The sequence below is a fragment of the Schistocerca cancellata genome, chromosome 1, assembly GCF_023864275.1.
Source record: "Schistocerca cancellata isolate TAMUIC-IGC-003103 chromosome 1, iqSchCanc2.1, whole genome shotgun sequence".
Taxonomy (NCBI): Eukaryota; Metazoa; Arthropoda; class Insecta; order Orthoptera; family Acrididae; genus Schistocerca; species Schistocerca cancellata.
In genome coordinates this window covers 309,202,146-309,229,676 of record NC_064626.1, presented here as the reverse complement: position 1 = coordinate 309,229,676, position 27,531 = coordinate 309,202,146, and the positions used below count along the sequence as shown (strand labels likewise).

Genomic DNA, 27,531 nt, shown 5'->3' with positions numbered 1-27,531 from the left:
GCTGCCCACCCTGTCAGCCAAATCATTTATGTCTATAGAGAACAACAGCGGTTCTATCACGCTTCCCTGGGACACTCTTGACAATACCCTTGTCTCTGATGAACACTCACCATCGAGGGCAACATAGTGGGTTCTATTACTTAAGAATTCTTTGAGGCACTCACATAGCTGTGAACTTATTCCATACGCATGTACCTTCATCAACAGGGTGTAATGCGGCACCATGTCAAATGCCTTCCAGAAATCTGGAAATATGGCCTCTGCCTGTTGCCCCACATGCATTGTTCGCAGTATATCATGTTAGAAAAGGGCAAGCTGAGTTTCACACATGCAGTGCTTCTAAAACCATGGTGATTCATAGATGTAAGCTCCTCAGTCTCAAGCAAGTTTACTATATTTGAACTGAGAATATGTTCAAAGATTCTGCAGCAGACTGAATTTAAGGATATTGGGCTGTAATTTTGTGGGTCCCTTCATTTTTATCCTTGTTATATGACGGTGTCACCTGCATTTTTTTCCCAGTCCCTTGGGAGTTTGCGATGAGCGAGGAATTCACGATAAATGCAAACTAGGTAAGGGGCCAGTGCCGTAGAGTACTGTTTGTAAAACTGAATTTGGATTTCATCCTGACTGGTGATTTATTTGCTCTCAAGTTTTTCAGTTGTTTCTGTTGCCAGGGATGCTAACTACTGTGTCATCCAAATGGGAGTCTGTCCAGTGGTCAAATGATGGTTTATTTGTATGATTCTCCTTTGTGAACGGTTTCATGAACATGAAATTTAAAACTTTGCCTTTTGCTTTGCCATCTTCAACTGTCACACCCGACTGCTCAACAAGGGACTGAACGTAAGCCATAGGCCCTCTTAATGATCTTACATAGAATCAGAATTTTCTCATGTTCTCTATCAGATCTTTTGGTAAGGTGTGACGGTGGCAGTTGTTGTTTGCTTCATGCATAGATCTTTTCACAGACACACAACTCTCTTCTAACCTTCGCTTCTTGTCATTTGTGCATTCTCTTTTGAACCGAGAGTGCAACAGCCTCTGCTTACTCAGCATCTTCCGAAGTTTGTTATTGAACCATGGTGGTCTTTTCCACCCTTTATCCATGTACTAGGCACATAACTCTCCAGACCACAATTCACAATCTGCTTCCACTTTTTCCTCTATGTCCATTTTACTGGAACTAAGTGAGATGCCAACAATTGCTTAGCTATTGATGGAAAACAAAGGGATGTAATAATTCCGATGTTCTGTATTGTTTCTGTATTAAAGTCCCATATGCCTAGCTGTAATTGATTCTCATTACAATGTGACCTCTGCAATTTTGCACTTATAGTGTGAGCTCTTGGAAGACAAAAAGAAAAACCAATATCAGAAAATTTGTTAATACCTATCCCATGGGCAGAAAAACACATGGATGAATGTTGCAGAAATAGTAAGTTGAATAAATTAGCCAATCTAGAACTGTTAAACCACATTTCACACCTTGTAGACCTCCGCTTGTTGTCCTTATGACATCGCCGGTTGAAAGTATCACTAGTGAATGACAGAGCAACCATCACGATTTTCATTCCCTTCCCATGACAGTGACAACATAATCTGCCAAACACCATATTTATTAGAAAACTCTACATACTTGGCATATCAACCATCACCTTGTTGAACATGCATTTACTATATTTTGAAGCGTGATCCATGTCATCTTACCCCACAGTACAGCCTATTAACAAATTATGCAACCAACAGCTCTCCTGGCATCAAAATCCATCACTAGAGACCATCAGCCCAAGCAACATATCTGCGACAAAATGCTCTGTTCTTTCACACTACATTTTAAATACTTTTCCTACATGTTGTGTTACTTGCCAGTACATAATGATGTCACAAGTTGAGGCCGACACCTGGTTCTGACCATTTAATGTTGGAAGTAACCAACGGGAGAACTGTAGGAGGAGCTACACATGATAAACTCAAGGCCGAATGACACTTGTGTGCCAGATGATATAAATTGTTTGCACAAGTTCTTAACAAGATCATAGCTGTATACCAGAAAATACTAAGCACTCCCTCTTTCTGGATAGTGGTTTGTTTCAGTTTCTGTATTTTCTTCATATTAACATTTTCACTAATTACTTTTTAACTTATATTGAAACAGGTATTGGTTCACCTGAATGGGTTGGTCTATATCAAATCAACCAAAAGTTGGACCTCATAATGTCAGCAATATATTTATTTTTGTTTATTGCCTGTACTCATAGAGTAAATGAAAAATACAGATTTTCATGCTCTTCCTGTGCATAGATGATTTGACGTTTTGGCTTTTATCTCAGCCTCTTTGGCTGACATTGTTTTAATAACTTTTGTCTCGTTTCACCACCACGAATGGTTGCACTTGTAGTTACTCACTAGCAATTATGGCTGAAAATTTGGCAGTGCCAGCTGCTTCACTGGTGAAATTTCAGAAAAGTTATTAAATGGACATTGATTGGAGATCCTAAGATGAAAGCCTACGTCAACAAGTGGGCCCGGAAGCCTCAACATTTTTCTACATATAGAATTCCTTTTTCAAATTTCAAGAAATTAAAGTCACCAAAATGTTTGTAACTTGAAAGCTGTTCATGCTAGGAAGGTGAAACCGGTGTCATTGAAAAGTTCTTGATTTAAGCTTTAATTTGATGTACTGATGTACAGCACAATAACACTGTATAATGTTAAAACACCTCTTTTTTGTTTGTTTGGTTGTTTTTTTTTTTCATAAAAATTTGGTTTTCATTGATGTGTTTACAAATAGTGGTCTAAATTGCAAGATGAAGAAATTGTGGGTTCTGTAGAAACCAGCTACCTCCAGAATGCATTAGTAACCATGCCCATTGATGCAGTTACCAAGAAATATGGTTAATAAATCCAGCAGATAAAATTATTTGGGGCATTCATGACACATCCTTGTAAATGAATAATTGGAGTAAGTAGGTTCTATTTTGCCAAGAGCAAGGAAATATGAAGTAATTAAAATGATGCAAACACAGGGGGAGCTAATAAATAACACACACCTTCTTCAAGAGTCCACCACAAACCTCTTTTTCTAAAGAATATAGTCACTAAGCAGTGATAGACAGTAGCGCAATGTGAGGAACGAGAAGATGCAATCTTAGAGACCAAGTACTTGTCTCTGCAAACCAGCTGCAGTTAATGGCATGTAAAGTGTTTGATCAAATCATTTGTTTAAGGAAGAGGTAACTACTACATCAAACTATTAACAAAAGGATACATTGGGATAGTGTACAGATTTCTTCACACACTGCCATCAGAATTCCTTCAAAAGCTGCTAAGAACAAGAGAAAACTATATGATACACCAACATTCTTTAAAATAATAAAATAACATAAATGTAAGACATCAATTTACTTGTTCTGTATTTCCATATTGTGAATTAATTCATGGTAGGACTCAACCTTCTGTGTATGAGGGGCGAGAGGGAGAGATTATGATATGGGGAGAGATTAATGTGACTTTCCAGTATGAGATTTCAATCTGTGTGCTGTCTTCATAAAATTTTCATAAACTTTCATAAATTTGTCTCTTCAAGCACCAGAGCATTGAATTGCATACAAGTGTACTGTACGAGCCTCTTTATATAATGGAAATATTTTTTGTAATTAAAAGTTTCTCCTTATTATGCACCACTTTCGTCTGGGGTGGTGAAGGATACAATTTATTTCATTCAGCTTCAAGCACAGTCTTTGGAGTTTGCAAAGGGGCATTTGCTGTCCTCCCCCTTCCTTGGAGTCTGGAGTACAGAGTTTTAATCCATTCCAGAGTTATGCACATCTAGAAATGAGTTCTGTGGGATGTGATAAGTTCTTAGGATAAAAACTAGTTTACTTATTTTTATGAGGTTCCACCATACTGATGGAGGGTAGGACCAGAAACTTGAGTATTAAATATTTTTATTTTCATCCAGTATCTGTCACAGTTGCGGTAATAGTAATTTCTTTGCAGTGATTAGTGTCAGATCATCACACTCATTTTGAAACCATAGCCTTAGACATAAGTATAATCATACAGTCCAGCAATGTACATATGCATAATCAAATGTTCATTATTCATTGCTACAAAACAGTACATGAATACAAAATGTTGAACTTTGACGATATTATGAAAAGGATAGGTCACTACTTACTACCTAGTGGAAATGTTGACTCGCAGACAGGCACAACAAATAGACTGCTAAAAAAGCAAGCTTCTAAAGTACACCACATCAACATTCATGCAAATACAACTCACACATGACCACCATCTCTGGCCACCAAGCCCAGACATGCAAGCAACTATGCATCTACATCTACATTTCTACATCTACATTTATACTCCGCAAGCCACCCAACGGTGTGTGGCGGAGGGCACTTTACGTGCCACTGTCATTATCTCCCTTTCCTGTTCCAGTCGCGTATGGTTCGCGGGAAGAACGGCTGTCTGAAAGCCTCTGTGCGCGCTCTAATCTCTCTAATTTTACATTCGTGATCTCCTCGGGAGGTATAAGTAGGGGGAAGCAATATATTCGATACCTCATCCAGAAACGCACCCTCTCGAAACCTGGCGAGCAAGCTACACCGCGATGCAGAGCGCCTCTCTTGCAGAGTCTGCCACTTGAGTTTGTTAAACATCTCCGTAACGCTATCACGGTTACCAAATAACCCTGTGACGAAACGCGCCGCTCTTCTTTGGATCTTCTCTATCTCCTCCGTCAACCCGATCTGGTACGGATCCCACACTGATGAGCAATACTCAAGTATAGGTCGAACGAGTGTTTTGTAAGCCACCTCCTTTGTTGATGGACTACATTTTCTAAGGACTCTCCCAATGAATCTCAACCTGGTACCCGCCTTACCAACAATTAATTTTATATGATCATTCCACTTCAAATCGTTCCGCACGCATACTCCCAGATATTTTACAGAAGTAACTGCTACCAGTGTTTGTTCCGCTATCATATAATCATACAATAAAGGATCCTTCTTTCTATGTATTCGCAATACATTACATTTGTCTATGTTAAGGGTCAGTTGCCACTCCCTGCACCAAGTGCCTATCCGCTGCAGATCTTCCTGCATTTCGCTACAATTTTCTAATGCTGCAACTTCTCTGTATACTACAGCATCATCCGCGAAAAGCCGCATGGAACTTCCGACACTATCTACTAGGTCATTTATATATATTGTGAAAAGCAATGGTCCCATAACACTCCCCTGTGGCACGCCAGAGGTTACTTTAACGTCTGTAGATGTCTCTCCATTGAGAACAACATGCTGTGTTCTGTTTGCTAAAAACTCTTCAATCCAGCCACACAGCTGGTCTGATATTCCGTAGGCTCTTACTTTGTTTATCAGGCGACAGTGCGGAACTGTATCGAACGCCTTCCGGAAGTCAAGGAAAATGGCATCTACCTGGGAGCCTGTATCTAATATTTTCTGGGTTTCATGAACAAATAATGCGAGTTGGGTTTCACACGATCGCTGTTTCCGGAATCCATGTTGATTCCTACATAGTAGATTCTGAGTTTCCAAAAACGACATGATACTCGAGCAAAAGACATGTTCTAAAATTCTACAACAGATCGACGTCAGAGAGATAGGTCTATAGTTTTGCGCATCTGCTCGACGACCCTTCTTGAAGACTGGGACTACCTGTGCTCTTTTCCAATCATTTGGAACCTTCTGTTCCTCTAGAGACTTGCGGTACACGGCTGTTAGAAGGGGGGCAAGTGGGCAGTGGTGATAAGGAGGAGGCTGGGTTGGGGAGGGAGAGGGATGACAGGTTAGACATCAGGGGCAGAGACAATAAAGTGCTGCCTGTGGGAGTGTACAGGAACATGATAGAGAGACAATAGGGCAAGTGGTGCAGTCGGGAGATTAGATGGAGGGCAGGGTGTTAGAGATGGGAGGTTGTAAGTGAGTGGAAAAGGAGAGAAGTAAAAAGACTGTGGGTGTATTGGTGGAAATTGAAGGCTATGTAGTATCAGGATGGGAACAGGAAAGGGGATAGGTGGGTGAAGGACAGTGACTAATGAAGGTTGAGGCCAGGGGCATTATGGGACCATAGAAAATATTGCAGAGAGAGTTCCCCTCTGCACAATTCAGAAAAGTTGATGTTGGTAGGAAGGATCCTGATTGCACAAGCTGTGAAACAGTCATTGAAATGAAGAATGTTTTGTTGGGAAGTGTACTTAGCAGCCAAGTAGTCCAGCTGTTTCTTAGCCACAGTTTGCAAGTGGCTATTCATGTGGACAGACAGCTGGTTGGTTATAATGCCCATGTAGAATGTAGTATAGTGGTTCCAGCATAGCTTGTAGATCACTTGATGACTTTTAATGGCAGCTCTGCCTTTGATTGGATAGGTGATGCGTCTGACCGGACTGGAGTTGGCGACGGTGATGGTGGTGGTCGAGGTTGTGGGAAGAGGATGTATGGGACAGATCCTGCATCTAGGTCTGTAAGAGCCCGGAGTAAAGGATTGGGGTCAGGGGCGAAGTAGGGATGGACGGAGATATTGTGCAAGATCTGTGGCTTGCAGAATACCACTGTGGGAAGGGTGGGAAGGATAGTGGGTAGGACATACCTCACACAAGGGCACAACAAGAGGTAGTCAAAAACCAGGTGATGAATGTGAATCAGTTGCTCCAGTCCTGGGTGGTACTGAGCCACGAGGGGAATGCCCCTTTGTGACTGGACGGTGGGATTTTGGGTGGTGGGGAGTGACTGGAGAGGTAAAGCATGTGATATTTGTTTCTGTACAAGTTGGGTTGGACCTGTGAAAGGTGCAATGACACCCTTGGTATATTTTGAGAGAGACTGACTGCTGCAGAGTCCTTCTACCAGGTAATCCATGTGGTTTGAAACCATAGTCACGGAGTCTTTGTCAACAGGTAGGATTTGTGGTTTTGAACAGTAAGGATTACCTGGCAGAAGGGCTCATTGAGCTGTCAGTTTCATCCATCTACAAACCTACCCACAGGCAGTGATCCCATTCCAGAAATCCAACAGGATCTCTAGTCTCTCCTCAAATCCTTAGGCCCATCCCAGAACCTCTCCCATATGTCTGTCTCTCTCCTCACTCCCACCATTCACTGCACTCCTACTTCCTACATGCTTCCCAAAGTCCATGAACCCAGCCACCCATGGTGCCCCATTATGGCCAGTTCCTGTGCCTTCAGTAAGAGAAATTTTGCTCCCGTACACCATCACCTTCAGCCTGTTACCCACAACCTACCCTCCTGTATAAAAGATACCAACAATTTTCTCCACATTCACGTTACCTTACCACACGGTGCCCTACTCGTCACAATTAATACCTCCTCCCCCTATACTAACAGCCCTAACGCCCATGGCCTTTCTGCTATTGAATGCTATCTTTCCCAACAGCCGACATATTCCAAACCTACAACCTTCTTTCTGATCACCATGACCAACTTCACTTAAAGGCATCGCCTACAAACAAATCCTTGGTCCAGCAATGGACACCCATGTGGCACTATCCTATGCCAATCTATTCATGGGCCATCTAGAGGAATCCTTTCTAACCACCCAGAATCGCAAACCTCTCACCTGGATCAGATTCATTGATGAAATCTCCCTGATCTGGATCTAGGGTGAGGATACCCTACCCACATTCCTCCAGAACTTCATCATCATCTCTGCCAGTCACTTCATCTGGTCCTCCTTAACCCAACAAGCCACCATCCTCAATGTTAATCTCCACCTCAAAGATGGCTACATCAGTATCTCCGTCCATATCAAACCTACCAGCCACCAGCAATACCTTTACCTTGATAGCTGCCACCCATTCCATACCAAGAAATCCCTTTCATACCCCATAGCCACCCACAGCCATCACATCTAAAGTGACAAGCAATCATCAAGGGTCTCACTGAGGTCTTCACTGACTAAAATTACCCTCCCAGCCTTGTAGAAAAACAGATCTCCCATGCCTTGCCACTCCAGTCAGCCACCATGTCCCAAAGTCCACCGTTCGGCCACATAGAAGCATTCAGTACCACCCAGGATTGGAGCAACTGAATCACATTCTCCACCAGGGTTTTGACTATCTTTCATCATGCCCTAAAATGAGGAACGTCTATGGACTGGAAAGTGTAGTATCTATTTTTGGCAAAATTCACATCTATTTTGTCGAAATTCACATCTATTTTCTTTGTCTGTAAATGATTAGACAAACAAATTTAAAAGCTTGTCACACTATATGAGTGAAGACAAGGAAATTATTAGTTCTTTGCCTGTTAAAAAAAAAAAAAGTGCTGATTCAGAACTTTTTTACTGGAATATTTGCTTTTGCAAAAGCTGCAACACATTTTCTTTGTGTAATGGCCTTCCGTTTCTTCATTTGGCTGCAGTTATGCTATAAAAAATGATTGCTCTGTTGAAAAGCAGCAGCATTTTCTCGCCAGGTAAGTGAATGCGTCTCCATAGAAGGTGTTTCTGGACATTATTTGTCTTTTCCTGCCCAATTTGAAGATTAAAAAATAGGCAGACTACTAGCTTCGACCTTTCATGGGCATTAATAGCCCTATGACCCTTAGTTGACATTGCTACATATAGAACTGACAAGGCACTTGGCGTAGAAGTAGAACTGAATGTACGATAACTTGATTTTAACATTAGGGGAAGAATTTCTGCATAGTTGAAAAATGTGACAGATTTTGTGTTCCAGTCACTGAGCTCAGAGAGCTGACACTATAAGCTATAGTCACAGATGGCTGCGAGTGTAAACAGACTAGAATTGTGACTGCCACAGGGAAAGGAGCAGTACGCCTCCATTTCTCTGGGCAGCAGCCTACAGCAGAACTGACACATTGTCACAGGGATCACCGATCACTTCTGGTGCTGTAAAGGTTGTAATTGAAATTTGTGAGGGACCAGGATCAGTCACTTCATTTATTTCAAAAGAAGAAAAGAAAACAATGAGCAATGCACAACACAAAGCATTCGGGGATGGCTACTGCACAATTGCGTGTTGAAGTTCTTGGAGTACTGTTAACGACGTAGTTCAGGCCTGACCTTTAGCGGTATTCGATGCAATTACAGTTCAAAACATCTGCCACCTAATTTGTGTGTGATGTTAAAACTGTCCACATTATACTATCTTTTGAGTTTTAACTAACAAACGAACATACGTTTTTCCTTCTTATAAAATTTTAGGTCCCATGGCATAGTACTTTGTTGCATTATGCGATGTGTAACTTAAATTGACCATTCAACCATCCATATTGGCATGGCACCAGATCATTGAGTGTATTGATCCAACATTGCGTTCATACACCGTATTTTGCAAGCAGGTTCTTGCGCACATTATCTTTCCAAATTGGGCTTCGCAAGATGATGTACAATCCCAGTAGCTGCTAGTAGCTGCTTACATTTTTGATATTGTATTCAGAAAATATAGCTATTTCAAACTGTCTCTGATAAATAGCTCATCTGGATACAATTCTGTGTGAAACAGCATCTGTTAAGTAATTTTATGTTTTTGCATTTTGAGGCAGAATTCGTACCTATTTCACATTTATTGCAAAATATGAATTTTTCCGGTATGTGGTGAATGTCCTATTTACTACCCTTCCCACCCCTCCCACACTGGTATTCCAGCACCCACCGAACCTGCAGAATATTATTGTTCATCCTTACTCTACCCCAGCTCCCAACCCTTTAGTTCAGGGTTCATGTAGACCTAGATGTAAGAACTGTGCCATACATCCTTACAGTTCCTTGGTAACTAGTGTTTTCTGCTGACAGCAGCAAAGTTTTCTCTTGACAGTAGCATCACTTGTGAAAAGTCTCAGAATCTCGTGGTGCTGGAAGCTTGCTCAGATAGCCAAAGTGGTTAAGGCAACCTCTCACAATAAGAGGGTCATCCAGGTTTGAGTCCTGTTCTGGCAGAAATTTTCATGGGTCCCTAAAATGTAATACCTTTGTACCTCATACAGCTAAAGTCAAAAAGATTACTCAATTGCAAATAAATTTCATAAATTTAGTACTGCTGGAATATAGTCACCAATGTCTTTATTTCTTCAGACATTGTTAAAGATAAGTAATACAAGCCTCGAAGGGTAAAATGGCGATAGAAATACTAAGGTTGAATATGTTTGTCTCCTTGAAATCCTGTGGCAGAAACTGAAGTATAGTTGCGAGCTGAAGGGGCATAGAAATTATGACATGTGTAAGTTTGGATTGGTCTGTAAGTATGCTCAAATAGATGAAGTGGTTAAGGTGACCACTCGTGTCAAGCAGGAAACTCCATCTGGCACAAATTTTTGTGTGACCAATAAGTAAAATGGGTAATACCTACATACCTAACACAGCTAACATTGGAAAGATTCCATAATTGTCAATAAATTTCATAAATTGTTGTAGGATGTCATAATAGTCAAATGTAGGCGTAGCTAGCCCCTGAGTGGTTTTCGCTTTGAAGTCTTTGAAAAAAATAATTTTTTTTCCTAATAAATAAAGTGACACTTATCTCAAAGATATGAGGTGGCATGATGATTGCTTGCTATTTAATAGAGTTTTATTAATGTCCTATTTTGTTAAAAACAGCTTGGAGAGCTTCATCAATGCAAGTCACAGCTGCCATTAGCTTTTATGGTATATGTACTTTGTTCTCCTGATATTACTTAAAAAATTAGATATATGTTACAGAAGTGATTATGCCTAAATCCATACTGATATTTCAGTGAATTATTTGTATATGATATTAGGATATGTTCCAGAAACAGTAAGATTTGCTTACATTGTGTATCATAATAAGGGGAAGCTTTGGGTATTGCAGGAGATGTATGTGTCCATGCACATCACAATTTGCCATGTTTTGTGTGTTCTTCAATCCTTTGAGAAATGCTGCAAATTGTTCTTGACTATTTCTTGTGTAATATGAAGTTGTTCCATCCAATAGGCTGCAAGGTTGAAAGTGTGTTCACTCACTACTGTTCATAGTAAAGGGAACATTATTACCCAGTATTAACATTAGTTGCATGATTATTATTTCTTTTTCAAGCCAGTCATTTATTGTGTTCACAGGGAAGAGAAATCAACATGGTGATGTTGGACCATGCATATTCAAAACCAGGAGACTGGTCTCCAGAAAACACGTACCTAAAACCTACCAAAAAATTATTTATGTTTAATTTTTCACCAACTGAGAATTTGTGAGTACCAGTACATTTTGTATTACTTTGTTTCTTCTTTCTTGAAAAACAACAGATTTCACTTTTTGTTTTTATGTTGCCTGATTTTAAGATTCAGTGTCTACTTATTTGCAGCTGGAAATCAAAAGATGGTATTGACATTGAAGAAGAACCAACTACTCTTACTCCTCCTTACAACAAAGAAATTACATCCCGTCTAATGAGAGAATGTGAAGCATTTGTTAAATCTATTAGACGTGAAGATAAAGGTGATGACTGGGAGGATAAAATTGACAAGTGAGTGTATTTATGAGATATAACATTTTAGCTGCTTCAGTATTTTTAAAATGCTGTGCCAAACCTGATGACCCTATGTGCTGAGAAAGGCTCCACCACTGTTGTTCTGAACTGCAAGGATTATCTATGCCCATCCCAGAATCTTTTCCCAAAGTTCATATCTCTCCTCACCCCTACCACTCTCCACACCCCTAAGTTCTTCACGTTCGTAAAGTCCATAAACTCAACCACCCAGGGTTCCCCATTGTGGCCAGCTACTGTGCCTCCACTGAGAGAATCTCTGCTCATGTAGACCAATACCTTCAGCCTATTTCCCACAATGTACCCACATATTAAAAGACCCAACCATTTCCTCCACCGACCGTCCACAGCTCTTGTTCCTTTACCACATGCTGACTGCTCGTCTCTTTTCATGACACCTACATTGACACTAACATCCCTATTGTCCATGGTCCTGCCACTCTTGGGCACTACCTTTCACAGTGCCCAACAGATTGCAAATCTACAACCTCCTTGCTAGTCACCATGACCAACTACATTCTCACCTACAATTACTTTTCCTTTGAAGCCATTACCTACAAACAGATTCGGTGTATTGCAGTGGGCACCCCCATGGCACCCTACAATGCCAATCTATTCATGACCCATATCCAGGAATTCTGTCTAATCAGAATCCCAATATTGGTTTTTGAGAAAACTGTTTCAACTGGTCATGAATGGCAACGAACTTGATTTGCAACTATAAAAATCTAAATTCTGAATTCTGAGCATTTATTGATTTTTGAAGGAAAAAGAAATGCTCCTCAGTTATGTAACTGATATAAATTTCAGAATAACTGTTCAGTTCAGATGTTGCCAGAGCTTTACTATGATGATACTGTCACTGCAAGCGATGATTAAAATTGATGGGCTGCGTCACACTGCACTAGGATATAAATAACTTTCCAGCTGTGGCAGCATAAGGAAACATTTTACTTGGGATGTCATCTTGAGGTACCAACTTTTGCATGAGATGTCATTCTGTGGTCGGCACGACAATGACCATCAGCTGTCATATTTCTTCAGCCTTTTTGATCTTGGTTTTCACAATTAATGTTGTAGAATACACACTCTTATTTTTTAAAAAGTTATTTAATGAAAGTTGCATAAGTTCCAAAACTGCACAGCCAATTGGTATTAATGATACTGGTTTGTAGTTACTTGCATTAGTTCTCAGACTTATCTTAAAAGTTAGACCAACCAGTGAGTTTTTCCAATGATATACAACATTCACTTTCTCCAGAGATCACTGTTACATTGTCGTTATAAGGACCAGTTCTTTCTGTACTCAGTGCAGAAACTATCAGATGTCTACTCAAGTCCCGTGGCATTTCCTCTCCTGAGCAACTACATTTACTTTTGGTTCAACGCTACTGTTATGAAAGCCCTACACAATTGGAAAAATTGCTAAACTGTTATTCAAAATTTGTCATGTAAAATATTAATTTCTTATCCCACTCAATATTATAAGGCGATGCCTAGTGAAACACTGCAATTTCTTCATCTTCCTCTTCTGTTATGGTTTATGTAGGGCCATGTGTAGCTCCTTTATGATTGAACTGCAATTTCTCCTCCTCCTCCTCCTCCTCCTTCTTCTTCTTCTTCTTCTTCTTCTACTACTACTACTACTACTATTACTACTACTTCTGCTCGCAGAACCTCTTCATCCTTTCTCTTCTGTTCTCCCGTTCAGGCAGCTTACAACTCATTGAGTATGTGCATGGTGAGTACAGGGCCCTAAGCTATTGCAGCACTTACTTCATTTCTTGTGCTGCACTCTCCCCACACTGGACTCGCATTTGGGAGGACGACGGTTCAATCCCGCGTCCGGCCATCATGATTTAGGTTTTCCGTGATTTTCCTAAATCGCTCCAGGCAAATGCCGGGATGGTTCCTTTCAAAGGGCACGGCCGACTTCCTTCCCCGACCTTCCCTAATTCGATGAGACCGATGACCTCGCTGTCTGGTCTCCTTCCCCGAAACAACCAACCAACCTGCACTCTCCCATCTCTAACTATTCTTACTTTATTTCTCATGAGGCAGGCTTGTTGATGCGGCTATTTCTCTAAGTAGTGCTGTCTTCCATCTACATGCATATCGTTTTATTTTACATCACTTTGTGGCAGAAGTAACTTTTGGTCCTCATTCTAGTTAACTTCTACTTTCATTTTTTTGTGGTGTGGGCCAACTAGGAAAGAATGCCTTAAACAGTGCCTGCTACCTACAGTGTTACAGATCCTTTGATATATGTGTTTAAAAACTTAACGCGGTAGCCAGTTTTAAAGTGATGAAGTCGTTACTTAACATTTTGGTACAGGCTCCTTACAACACAGGGTTCACACTTCTGCAAAGAAGTGTATGCTTGTCCTCTTGGGGCAACAAGGCTCCCAGCAGTTGCCGTCATGCCAGATGCCCTTTGCTGCGGTTGGTGTCAGCAGTGTGAAGAGCCATTAATAGGAGTAGATGGCATCAGGGCAGATATTTGACACATGAAATGCTTTAGACGATAATCAGAATAATGGCCATCTGATCCAGCTGTCTCAACAGACAAGTATTGATGATTCAGTGGGACCAGTTAAGATTCTACTGCTTTCCCTATTATGGTGTGGTATAACATATGCTGCATAATGTCTATAGTACCAACAAATAATGATAGACACCCACCATGTGCCATGTAGTAAAGAGTACCATGACAATTGATATTTCATCAGGGGAGCAATTGATGAAGCTGAATTGTCGTTCTAAAGAGAAGTACTTCGTATTAATTTAGTAGAAAGTCAAAGATGTAACTTAGCACCTCACGATTTTCACTATGGATATCGTTACAGCAGAGTAGTAGTCATCTATCAGAACAACAACATAGTTTATTAGAATGGTAATTCAAGAGATATTTGGTCAGAATTTAAGAACTCATGTCCATTTCCACAAATAATGAAACATTTTGCACGGGAAAAGTGACCAACCAGCAGATAGGGAATGAAATAATTTATTCAATACCTGGTGTTTACTATAACAGAATGAGATCCTTTTACAGTGATGAAAACTGTATTTTTCCCAAAACAAAGGAAGACAAATTTGGAGAAGTGCACTCTTTGCAAAATGAGTTACTTTTGATTAAAACCTCCTCTGGTGCACAATCTTGTAGATTTAAGACTTGTGAAAGGCTGGGTGACATAACATTGATTATTAGTCCACATAAAACTTTGAATATGGTACAAGGAGTTACCTTTCACTGAGACGTCACACTCTAGATAGGTGAGGGGCTATGAGCTACCGCATATACTCGAGTCTAAGCCACAATTTCTTTTCCCATTTTCAGGATTTGAAAAGTGTCTGCCACTTATAATCAAGTGCAAAGCAAATGGAAGTTCTTAAAAATGGCACTAGGAGCCGCCAAAACTAACTTTTGCTGTTGAATACATGCAGTGCTACACAGGCATGCTTTGCAGGTACAAGTCTAAATACTGGCACCAAAACTTCTGCATTAAAAAAGATTAGAAGATGAGTCTACTTTTTTATCAGGGTCGATCATTGAATTTTAATACATTATCCAATGAAGGAAATAGAAATTCAGTACTGCTCATCTTGAAATGTAGCAGCCTTTCAAGTATTCTTCTTTACACAAGTACCAATAATGCACAAGGCTTTAGGATTGTTGCGTGAGTTGACAAGCTGTGGCTCATTCTGATTTCATGTATTGTTTCATAGAATTTTTTGAAGTTCTTGTGTTAGTGAAACATAGTGAAGCACTTTTATTGTAGTGCCAAATTCAAGAAGGGTGTTATTTCTTTTTGTGCAAAAATGCTCTAATCATGTGATTGATGGGAGCAACGTCAGACATGGTGACTGCAAAGAGACAAATATTTTTAATGTTCCGGTAGCAGGAAAACCTTTGTTGTTGTTGTGGTCTTCAGTCCTGAGACTGGTTTGATGCAGCTCTCCATGCTACTCTATCCTGTGCAAGCTTCTTCATCTCCCAGTATCTACTGCAACCTACATCCTTCTGAATCTGCTTAGTGTATTCATCTCTTGGTCTCCCTCTACGATTTTTACCCTCCACACTGCCCTCCAATGCTAAATTTGTGATACCTTGATGCCTCAAAACATGTCCTACCAACCGATCCCTTCTTCTAGTTAAGTTGTGCCACAAACTTCTCTTCTCCCCAATCCTATTCAATACCTCCTCATTAGTTGCTTGATCTACCCACCTTATCTTCAGCATTCTTCTGTAGCACCACATTTCGAAAGCTTCTATTCTCTTCTTGTCCAAACTAGTTATCGTCCATGTTTCACTTCCATACATGGCTACACTCCATACAAATACTTTCAGGAACAACTTCCTGACACTTAAATCTATACTCGATATTAACAAATTCCTCTTCTTGAGAAACGCTTTCCTTGCCATTGCCAGTCTACATTTTATATCCTCTCTACTTCGACCATCATCGGTTATTTTACTCCCTAAATAGCAAAACTCCTTTACTACTTTAAGTGTCTCATTTCCTATTCTAATTCCCTCAGCATCACCCGACTTAATTTGACTACATTCCATTATCCTCGTTTTGCTTTTGTTGATGTTCATCTTATATCCTCCTTTCAAGACACTGTCCATTCCGTTCAACTGCTCTTCCAAGTCCTTTGCTGTCTCTGACAGAATTACAATGTCATCGGCGAACCTCAAAGTTTTTACCTCTTCTCCATGAATTTTAATACCTACTCTGAATTTTTCTTTTGTTTCCTTTACTGCTTGCTCAATATACAGATTGAATAACATCGGGGAGAGGCTACAACCCTGTCTTACTCCTTTCCCAACCACTGCTTCCCTTTCATGCCCCTCGACTCTTATAACTGCCATCTGGTTTCTGTACAAACTGTAAATAGCCTTTCGCTCCCTGTATTTTACCCCTGCCACCTTCAGAATTTGAAAGAGAGTATTCCAGTCAACATTGTCAAAAGCTTTCTCTAAGTCTACAAATGCTAGAAACGTAGGTTTGCCTTTTCTTAATCTTTCTTCTAAGATAAGTCGTAAGGTCAGTATTGCCTCACGTGTTCCAACATTTCTACGGAATCCAAACTGATCTTCCCCGAGGTCGGCTTCTACCAGTTTTTCCATTCGTCTGTAAAGAATTTGCGTTAGTATTTTGCAGCTGTGACTTATTAAACTGATAGTTCGGTAATTTTCACATCTGTCACACCTGCTTTCTTTGGGATTGTAATTATTATATTCTTCTTGAAGTCTGAGGGTATTTCGCCTGTCTCATACATCGTGCTCACCAGATGGTAGAGTTTTGTCATGACTGGCTCTCCCGAGGCCATCAGTAGTTCAAATGGAATGTTGTCTACTCCCAGGGCCTTGTTTCGACTCAGGTCTTTCAGTGCTCTGTCAAACTCTTCACGCAGTATCTTATCTCCCATTTCGTCTTCATCTACATCCTCTTCCATTACCATAATATTGTCCTCAAGTACATCGCCCTTGTATAAACCCTCTATATACTCCTTCCACCTTTCTGCCTTCCCTTCTTTGCTTAGAACTGGGTTGCCATCTGAGCTCTTGATATTCATACAAGTGGTTCTCTTCTCTCCAAAGGTCTCTTTAATTTTTCTGTAGGCAGCATCTATCTTACCCCTAGTGAGACAAGCCTCTACATCCTTACATTTGTCCTCTAGCCATCCCTGCTTAGCCATTTTGCACTTCTTGTCGATCGCATTTTTGAGACGTTTGTATTCCTTTTTGCCTGCTTCATTTACTGCATTTTTATATTTTCTCCTTTCATCAATTAAATTCAATATTTCTTCTGTTACCCAAGGATTTCTATTAGCCCTCATCTTTTTACCTACTTGATCCTCTGCTGCCTTCACTACTTCATCCCTCAGAGCTACCCATTCTTCTTCTACTGTATTTCTTTCCCCCATTCCTGTCAATTGTTCCCTTATGCTCTCCCTGAAACTCTCTACAACCTCTGGTTCTTTCAGTTTATCCAGGTCCCATCTCCTTAAATTCCCACCTTTTTGCAGTTTCTTTAGTTTCAATCTGCAGTTCATAACCAATAGATTGTGGTCAGAATCCACATCTGCCCCAGGAAATGTCTTACAATTTAAAACCTGGTTCCTAAATCTCTGTCTTACCATTATATAATCTATCTGATACCTTTTAGTATCTCCAGGATTCTTCCAGGTATACAACCTTCTTTTATGATTCTTGAACCAAGTGTTGGCTATAATTAAGTTATGCTCTGTGCAAAATTCTACAAGGCGGCTTCCTCTTTCATTCCTTCCCCCCAATCCATATTCACCTACTATGTTTCCTTCTCTCCCTTTTCCTACGGACGAATTCCAGTCACCCATGACTATTAAATTTTCGTTTCCCTTCACTACCTGAATAATTTCTTTTATCTCGTCATACATTTCATCTATTTCTTCATCATCTGCAGAGGTAGTTGGCATATAAACTTGTACTACTGTAGTAGGCATGGGCTTTGTGTCTATCTTGGCCACAATAATGCGTTCACTATGCTGTTTGTAGTAGCTAACCCGCAGTCCTATTTTTTTATTCATTATTAAACCTACTCCTGCATTACCCCTATTTGATTTTGTATTTATAACCCTGTAATCACCTGACCAAAAGTCTTGTTCCTCCTGCCACCGAACTTCACTAATTCCCACTATATCTAACTTTAACCTATCCATTTCCCTTTTTAAATTTTCTAACCTACCTGCCCGATTAAGGGATCTGACATTCCACGCTCCGATCCGTAGAACGCCAGTTTTCTTTCTCCTGATAACGATGTCCTCCTGAGTAGTCCCCGCCCGGAGATCCGAATGGGGGACTATTTTACCTCCGGAATATTTTACCCAAGAGGACGCCATCATCATTTAATCATACAGTAGAGCTTCATGTCCTCGGGAAAAATTACGGCTGTAGTTTCCCCTTGCTTTCAGCTGTTCGCAGTACCAGCACAGCAAGGCCGTTTTGGTTAATGTTACAAGGTCAGATCAGTCAATCATCCAGACTGTTGCCCCTGCAACTACTGAAAAGGCTGCTGCCCCTCTTCAGGAACCACATGTTTGTCTGGCCTCTCAACAGATACCCCTCCGTTGTGGTTGCACCTACGGTACGGCCATCTGTATCGCTGAGGCACGCAAGCCTCGCCACCAACGGCAAGGTCCATGGTTCATGGGGGTCCACCTTTAGTGGACCAAAATGTGGGCAGTATAATGGTCTTGAAGTAATTTTAAATGAGTTTGTTAAGGAACAGCATCAGAAATGCATGCCTGTGAATACTGAATTTTTAAAAATTAAGGCACACGAAATTGCTCCAGTGCACGAAGTTGAAAATTTCAAGGCTACCTGCAACTGAATTGGTTTTTTTTATGAAGTGCTGGAGGTTTTCACTTTAGAGGTGAACTTAAGTTGTGCAGAAGATTGCCATAAAATTACAAATAAAAGGTCCTTTATAACTAAGTGACGCACTGAAAACTATTACCTTCTTGGTCAGATAGGGAATGCTGACCAAACTCCCATACATTTTGACGTGCTGTAGAATTATATGCTTGATGCCAGAGGAAAGAAAAATATAAGTATTCTTGTGTCATGAAGTGAAAGACAGCAGATGTTCGTCATGCTTGCCTGCACAGCAGATAAAAATAAATTATTCCTATTCGTAGTTTTCAAGTGAAAGAATTTACTGAAATTGGAAGCGTTTCCAAAAACTATAACTGTAGGAGTAAATGAAAGTGAGCGGTTTTTGGAGGATATGGTGGTGGAATGGATTAGGCTTATGTTGAATCATAACCCTGTCGCATTGCTTGGTTTATACAGTCTGCTGGTGTTAGATGCGCATGCAGGCCATACGACACCTGCAGTAGAACAAAAATTATTAGAAAGCGAAACAGACTTTGCAGTAATTCTTGGTGGGATGGTGTCAGTTCTGCAATCACTTGATCCCTGTGTGAATAAACCATTTAAAGGCAAGCTTAAACACATGTACATTGGCTGGTTTTCGAAAAATGACAGACAGATGACACCAACAGGACAATTTATACGTGCAGGTTTGTTGCAAGTGTGCCAGTGGATTGATGATGCATGGAAGTGTGTTCCAAATTGGATTGTGCAACATACATTTGAAAAAAGGCCCGATATCAAATGCGCTAGATAATACAGAGGATGATTCTCTGTATGAATAACTGAACAACAAGGAATTGAGTGATAATGATTCAGAATTATTCAACTGATATTTTAAACCTTTCATCAAATTTGTATTATAAATGTAATAAAACTTTGTTTTACATTTCTGCCTTTAATTTCTAAGTTACTTCCATTCTTATTTTGTAAGTGTTGCTAGTCATACATTTGAAGTCTACTATTGAAAAGCCAATTTGCAAGCCTTTGTGCACATCAGTACGGTCAAAACTGGATTTTGGATGTTTTCCTACCCGTGGCAAGAGATGGTTCCTACGAATCATGAATCACATACACTCTTCACCATAAGAATATAAACATTACACCGTACATTCTTCTGTGTTAGCTGTTACCTCATTTAAATCATGTAAGCCTAACAACCTCAAGTGAGACAATGGCAAACACTGAAGAATATACATATAATATAATGTTTACATTCATTTTATTCTTGTGCTGAATAGTGATACATCAGGAATGAAGCATGACAACTAACTCCTGGTATTGATTTTTAAATATTCTACAACTACAAATTCTGCGCAGGCAAGTTATGTGATTTTAAATGTTTGAAAGAGTAAATTAATGTATAAAATAACCTTACTTAAGCTCGACTGCTAAGCTTACGTCTCTAACTCAACTATTGTAGCTGTAGCTTCATCTGTTGTATCTAATTTGTATCTCATGTTAGAATGAACCAACTTTGTTTCGATATTGGAATGTGGTGTACAACACCCCCCCCCCCCTCCTCCCTTGAAGTTTGACTCACATTTTTTTGGATGATTATGGTAATCTAGAAGATGAATTGTATATTTTGTCTGGTGTGTACAAAAAGGTGCGAAAGATAACCGAATAGATACAAGCACCCTCATCTTAGTTAATGAAGGAAATGACCCCCCAAAAAAACGTGTAGGTGCAACTGGAAATCTTAAGTCCTATTGTCCATGAGATGTTTCCAATGTTTATTACTTTGGTTGCATTTCATCCCATTGCCCAGCAGACCCAAAATGAAAGATCATTTCGCGAAACTTATACTTGCGAACAACTGCCTTTGTATATGAATTGTGTGAAACATCACTTGATTGCCTGTAATATATTCTTGCAAGGAAAAAATATGAATTTACGCATCCAATCAGTAAGATGACAAATTATGTAAAAGTTGCAGCCATCACTCCACCTACCTCAGCTTATTTTTTAATGTATCACTGCCATCCCGTCTTATGAATCACCATTTTACATAAACCGCTTTCCATACCCAGCCAGAAAGCAGGTTCCTCCTCTGTTGTCTGCCCATGATAGGGCTCCCTCTTGGGCCCCGTCTCCCTGGAAATCCACAGATCATAGGCTCAACACTAGCCAGTAGCTGTAGATAGCACAGATTCTGGATCCCAAGACTGCCTGTTCTTCCTCCATTCCTACACCCACAATAGATAGGCCCTCACAAGAATCCCAACAGCCAAAAATTGCAAAACAGAAGTAGAAGGAGTAATCGTAGGAGAAGGCTCCTCTGATGACTCTGAAGATATCAGATACCTGCATGCCATCGGGTTTTGAACCAGTCGTCATTGATGTTGTTCCATCGGGTTTTGAACCAGTCGTCATTGATGTTGTTCCACCCCCAACAGTGGCAGACGTGGCCCTGGGACGTGACCTGCTTTCCTGGCCCCTCCATCCCTAACTATAACACCCTCAATGTGATGATCCAAAGGAATTGTAATGGATATTACAGTCACTTGCCAGAAATGCAACAGCTACTTTCCTCTATTCTGCGATCTCAGTTGCTTTTCAAGAAACACGCTTTACTGGTGACCATACCCCAACAATTTGAGATTACCACGCATTCTGCAGGAACTATACTGGCCCTGACAGGATACCTGGAGGAATCTGTGTGTTGGTGCCCACAGATGTCATCAGTGAGTGGAATGCCCTCCGTCCATGTTGGAAGCAATAACAGTGCAAGTGCAAATGAAACTGGTGATCACCATTGTATAGTGTTTATTTACCTCCAGGCAGGCCGCTTACCTTAAGTTGACCACCTTAACCTCACAATTCCCCACCCCTATTTTTCTCCTGCTTGTGTATATTAATATGCACCACCCTACGTCAGGCAGTAACCACCTCATCTGGTAGGGACATTCTGATTGTCCAGTTTTTTCTGATCTTGATCAGTGTCTCCCCAATGATGCTATTCCTATCCATTTTAGAGCTGCCCATGACACCTTTTTAGCTATTGACTTTACAATCTCTTCTGTGAGAATTGTGTCTTCGCTCCAGTGGTTGCTAGGCACATCTTTGTGAGAATGATCGCTTTCTGGTAATCCTGCCATTTCTTTGTCAGCTACCACATTGGGCACCTCAAAGATCTGACTGACAGTTGTTTGCCTTTACTCTCATCTTTGTCCTCATCTCTGTCAGATTACATTGAGTAGGTTGTGGGGACATGTGTACGTTTTTTTGACACAATCGGCTGCACTACTGAAACTGTTGTTCCCCTTTCTACAAATCCCTCTACTGCCATCTGCTGCCATGGTGGACCAACGACATAGCAACAGATGTTCAGTATTGCTGAATAACCCTGCAACATTTCAAGCAACATCCCTTAAAAGTTAGTTCATGCTAAAGCTTGCCATTTAATAAGACACAGTAATGGGGAATGCTAAGAGTGCTACATCTCCTTCGTGGGACAATATGCCTCATCATCCTAGGTGTTGGCTAAGCTCCATAGTCTTCTGGTTTGATGTTTTTCTTCTGGGCTGCCAAAGATCAACTACTGTTCTGGGTCACTTCCTGCAGGGTGACATCTTTGTATTAATGCATTGTTCCTTGCTGTACACCTTTCAGACCAGTTTGTGACAACATCCATGTCATCGTCTTCCCAGCTTCATTTGTATGCGTAAGCAGAAAGTTGAAGACATTTCCATATTATCATTCCTGCCATGCCAAATTATATAATGAACTGTTCACTGACTGGGAACTGCTTCAGGCTCTTTCCTTGTCACATGTTACGGCCCCAGGCTCTGACTTGATGCATAATCAGATGATTCAACCTCTGAATGTTATCCAAAGCTTCATCTGCTCAGACGGTTCAATTGTATTTGGCTCGTAGGTGTCTTTCCTTTGCAATGGCGATATAGTATTGTCATACCAGTCCTTAAGCCAGGCAAAAACCCATCATCCATTGACAGCTAGTGTCCAATTAGCCTCACCAATGTTATTTGGAAACTGCTTGAAAGGGTGGTTGTCCACCAGTTATGCCGAGTTCTTGAATCTTGGGGCCTTTCATCTCCCTATCAGTGTGATTTCCGGGAGGGCTAATCCACAGCTGACCATGTGGTCAAGTTGAAAAAAGGCAGACTGGCAGATGTTTTCTAAACACCAACATCTCATTGTACTCTTCATCATTGGGGCAGTTGAAGCTTACTACCAATTTTTATTAATCACTTATTACCTGCCAGTTGTTTTGGGTTAGAGCTGGTACATCACTCAGCTCCCCCATGGATCCAAGAAAACAGCATACAACTGGGCTCCTTGCTGAGTTGTACAGTAATTATCATCTCCCATCAATTGACTGGGTATCTCCATTAGGCCACTGGTCACCCCCGTGTTTTATTCTGATGACTTTTTGCTTTTGGTATAGCACCCATTTTGTTGCCTTGGCTGAAAACCAGCATCAGGGAATGTTTTCCAAAGGACCTCTGCTTGGACCCTTTCCCATGGTTTTCAGTTCTCTCCTGCGAAAATGGAGTAATGCATTTCGGTTAGTGCGTTGTGTTCCACCCTGACTCAGAACTCTTAACTTGGCTGCCCCCATGTTCATCAGCTACAGACTTAATTGTATGTGGAAGCTTAACACACTGCTTCCTTACCAACAACACTTTGGGTGTAGATTGCACTACTCTCCTCCATATTTACTGTGACCTGCTTTTGTCGCAGTTGGACTATGGTTGCCAGACTTGTGGCTCAGTGTCATCTTCAGCTTTGAAATTGTTGGATCCAGCCTGTCATCGTGGAGTGAGACTGACTGCCTTTCGGGACTAGACCTAAGACAGTGTCTGAAGCTGAAGCTGGAATCTTCCCCCTTTGGTTCCAGTGGTGCCAACTCTTGCTCATTTATCATTACCGTCCTGACAGTTTCCTAATATTCCAATTTATCACATTGTATTTGCGTACCAGTGGCTTCGACCCCATGACACCTACCCCAGTTGTGGTATTCCCAGTTGGAATGCATCTTGAGGCTCTCTACCAGTACTTGTGTCACCTCTCCTGTTACTATCCAGACCATGAACTAGGTTTGATATATTTCAAGTTCCAAAGTTTCAGTGACGTCCATGACTTTTTGGCACCTTTTTGTCTTGGTTCGTCAGGAGTATCAGTATGCTGCTGTGATTTACACTATTGGGTCTAAAACCATGGGTAAGATGGAATATGCATTTACATCTTCCACCAGTCAAGTGGAACTAATTGCCATTAACAGAGCTGTGTGTTTTATCATATAGATCTCCCTTGAGTGTGTTTTAATTTGCAGTGACTTAATGAGCAGTCTGTAGGGCATTTATCAATGTTACTCACCTTATGAAATCTGCTATTCATGACTTTCTCTCTAATCTTAGTCATGTTGCCAGCTGAGTTGTCTTTGTCTAGGTCCCAAGTCATATGGGTAACCCAGGGAATAAAATGACTGACAATTTGGCAAGAGAAGCAGTTAAGCCACCTAACATTCACTTTGATGATCCCATGTGCAGATGTGCGGGTGCAAGTAACACCTCTCCTCACATGGGGATGGACAACTTCTGGTTGGCTAGTGCCCCCTCTAATAAACTCTGCATTATTAAGGAGATTACTGCTGCATGGTGCTGCATCCTCCATTCTTCCTGGAAGAAATCCTTTGTCCTAGTTCTCTCCGCATTCAACATACCAGGCTAGCTAGCTTGTAATTTTACTTCATATAATGAGCATCATGGTTGCAGAGCCTTACATATAGAGATCGTACCATGGCAGAATGTCCCCTCCTCCTCGCTCTCGAAGTTAAGCATGGTCTTCTCAGTTTCACGAGTGGTTGTACTTTTTTTTTCTCCTTTAAGGTTGTTTTTATTCTCAGGTATAACATTTTAAACTCCCTTTGGGGTGGGAATGTTGAGATTACGGTGTCTCCTGTCACATGCTGGCTGTGGGGGACCTCCCAACTCTTACTCCTCTGGCAGCTGCCTCTGTCATCCCTCTCTTACTCTGTTTTAATTGCATTTACAAGGTGCATACACCCTGGGACAACTGGGAAAAACTGGGGATTTTTAGGATTATGGGAATTTTTCATTATTTTCGTTTTCAATTTAATTTTTGGCTGGTAAGAACAGATACTCAAACAGAAAATTTGACTTCAGTCTGCTAATGCAGAATAATACTGCAGCAATAAAACATAATGTGAGAATAACACCCAAAATAAAACTTAAGTTTCAAAGAAAGTGCAGTATTTACACCAACAAAACACAGTGCACATACAAGCGTCTGCCGATAACAAAATGTGTCAAAGGCTTTAGGATGAAGATTTAAGTAATTCTTTATAACAACAAACTGCTTTTGATGAGCATGATGTTACAGCTGTTTTCATTTGTAACAGGTCCCACGAAAATATTTTGAATGGTGGTTTCAGAAGCGCTACTTTCATAACAAATTTCCTTTTATGCAAGACAAATTATGTTATGTTTGAGAATGTGTGATGAGTTTCTCAAATCAGGGAGAATTCGACTCTTTCAAAACTTAACAATTTCAGGCCCAGAAGACCAGCCATTTATGCCATCATTTAAAATTGTACTGGCACATTTGTGTTTGATACAACTTAAAGGGTAACATAGGCTTAGAAAAGACCAGTCTTCAAGGTTAGTATTTCATATTTATTTTAGTTTTTCTTTCTTTTACTGTTCTGAATCTCTTGACTGAGAGGCATTGTTAACTCTGTAACTGTCTTTGCCCTTAATCAGATTGGTTGTGACTAGATGCAGGAGGGCTTTCTCTTGCCACAGATGAGCCTTGGGGAATGTCTCATCTGCTCTGTCTTATATACCAACCTAATCTAGGAGATGCTACTCAAAATATCCAAGAATTTCATTTTAAAAATCAGAAAACTATACGTATGTCCTAATGTCTTCTGTCACCTACAAAGTAGTAACCTCTGGCATATATACAATAATCCTAGTGTTGTTCCAATTTTTGGAAGCACTCCTGGAAGTCTGCAGGGTGAAAAGACTCATTGTGATTCCACTTGGATGTATTCATTGGAGTCAAAATCTCATCCTTTCAGTGTGATTTTCATCTTCAGGAACAGGTAGAAATCACATGGGGCTAGCTCTGCTGGGTAGGGAGATTGGAAACCATTGCAATGTTGTTTTTGACCAGGAATCCCTTCACAAGTGAAGAAGTGTGCGCTGGTTCATTGTCATGGTGCACCAACCAGTTTTTCTTTTTCCACAACTCTGTCCTTTTGTGCTGAATGTTTTCCCTTAGTCACCTCAAACTGCCTGTTGACAGTCGGACTAAGTGGAACAAACTCCTTATGCTCTATTCCCCAAATGTCGAAAAAAATTACTGCATTAACTTCAAGCTGCTGTGATCTTCTTGAGCTTTCCTCGATCTTAGAAAAGTTGGTGTTTTCCATTGTGATGATTGCTGCTTTGTTTGAGGTTCATAACCATAGAGCCAAGATTCATCACCTTTTATGACTCTGGATAAGAATTTTGGACACACTCGAACTCTTTGTTGCAACTCAGTGCACATCTGAATCCTGAGATTTTGTTGATCAATGCTGAGAAGGCGAGGGACAAACTTTGCTGCTGTTCATCTCATGTTCAGTTCATTGTCTAGAATTTGTTGATGAATGCTGTATGACAGCACAAGTCAGTTACAAACATTGTGAATTGTCAAACTTTGGTCTCCATGAATCACGTCATGCAGTTTCAGGATCATTTTCATTGTGGTTCATGTTGCCGGTCAACCGGAATTTTTGTCATCTTCCACAGTTTCTTCGGCCTTCCTCGAAGTGTTTGAACCACTCAGATGTTCTTGCTTATCTCACTGCAATCTCACCAAATGCCTCTGTCAGCATGTGGTGGGTTTGAGTTGGAGTTTTCCTCAACTTGAAACAGAATTTGGTGCAAATCCTTTGCTCCTTAGCGTTGTCCGTTTAACAGTCACAGAAGTGCTGAAACATGTCATGACATGCATGACCAAAACTCTCACTGTGTGTGCCTAAGATGATACAACTTTGTGCTGCAGCAACTAAGACCTGTACATTGAGACATCTAGTGGCAGAATGTTGTATTCCAGGTAGTTTGACCAGTACAGTGAAATCCTCAGATAATTTTTGTAGCACCTCATACATATGTTTTATTTCCCCATAAATCATTTCGTAGCTGTGATGTCAATACTACCTTTAATGCTTCAATTTTACCACTCCTACATACTTTCAGTATCTGAGCCCATCCAGATGCTCTCACTCTTGACCGAGGAACTAATCACCTCACAGTTCAATCCCTTAATCCCAAACAACACTCTTCTGTTCTCTTGCACTTTTCCCAAGATCATCAGTATCCTCTTGTCTGCTCCACTGATGACTCGCTCTATCCTTTTCCTGTATTCTTCTCTGTCATTGCTGTTTTGCTTTTTGGCGTATTGGCTGGTGTGTTTTTGCTTCTCCAATTTTCTTTGCCTTCCACTTCAATCACCAGTTCAGACTAATCCTTCCTGCTTTCAACAACACACTTTGTTCCTGCCTTTCCTCTTGTCATCCTAATTGTTTCCCCTACTCTTTTCATCATTGTATCCATATTCACCCTGCTCA

General features: G+C 40.6%; 1 protein-coding gene across 1 annotated transcript in view; it reads left to right on the top strand.

Annotated features, from left to right (window-relative positions):
* The window catches only part of LOC126172711 (KAT8 regulatory NSL complex subunit 3), a 162,561-nt gene that overhangs the window by 2,807 nt on the left and 132,223 nt on the right, over positions 1 to 27,531 (top strand). Inside the window, exons 3-4 of the mRNA XM_049920902.1 lie at positions 11,085 to 11,212; positions 11,327 to 11,488. Coding sequence (XP_049776859.1) covers positions 11,085 to 11,212; positions 11,327 to 11,488 — 290 coding nt within the window. The remainder of the gene's footprint in view (positions 1 to 11,084; positions 11,213 to 11,326; positions 11,489 to 27,531) is intronic.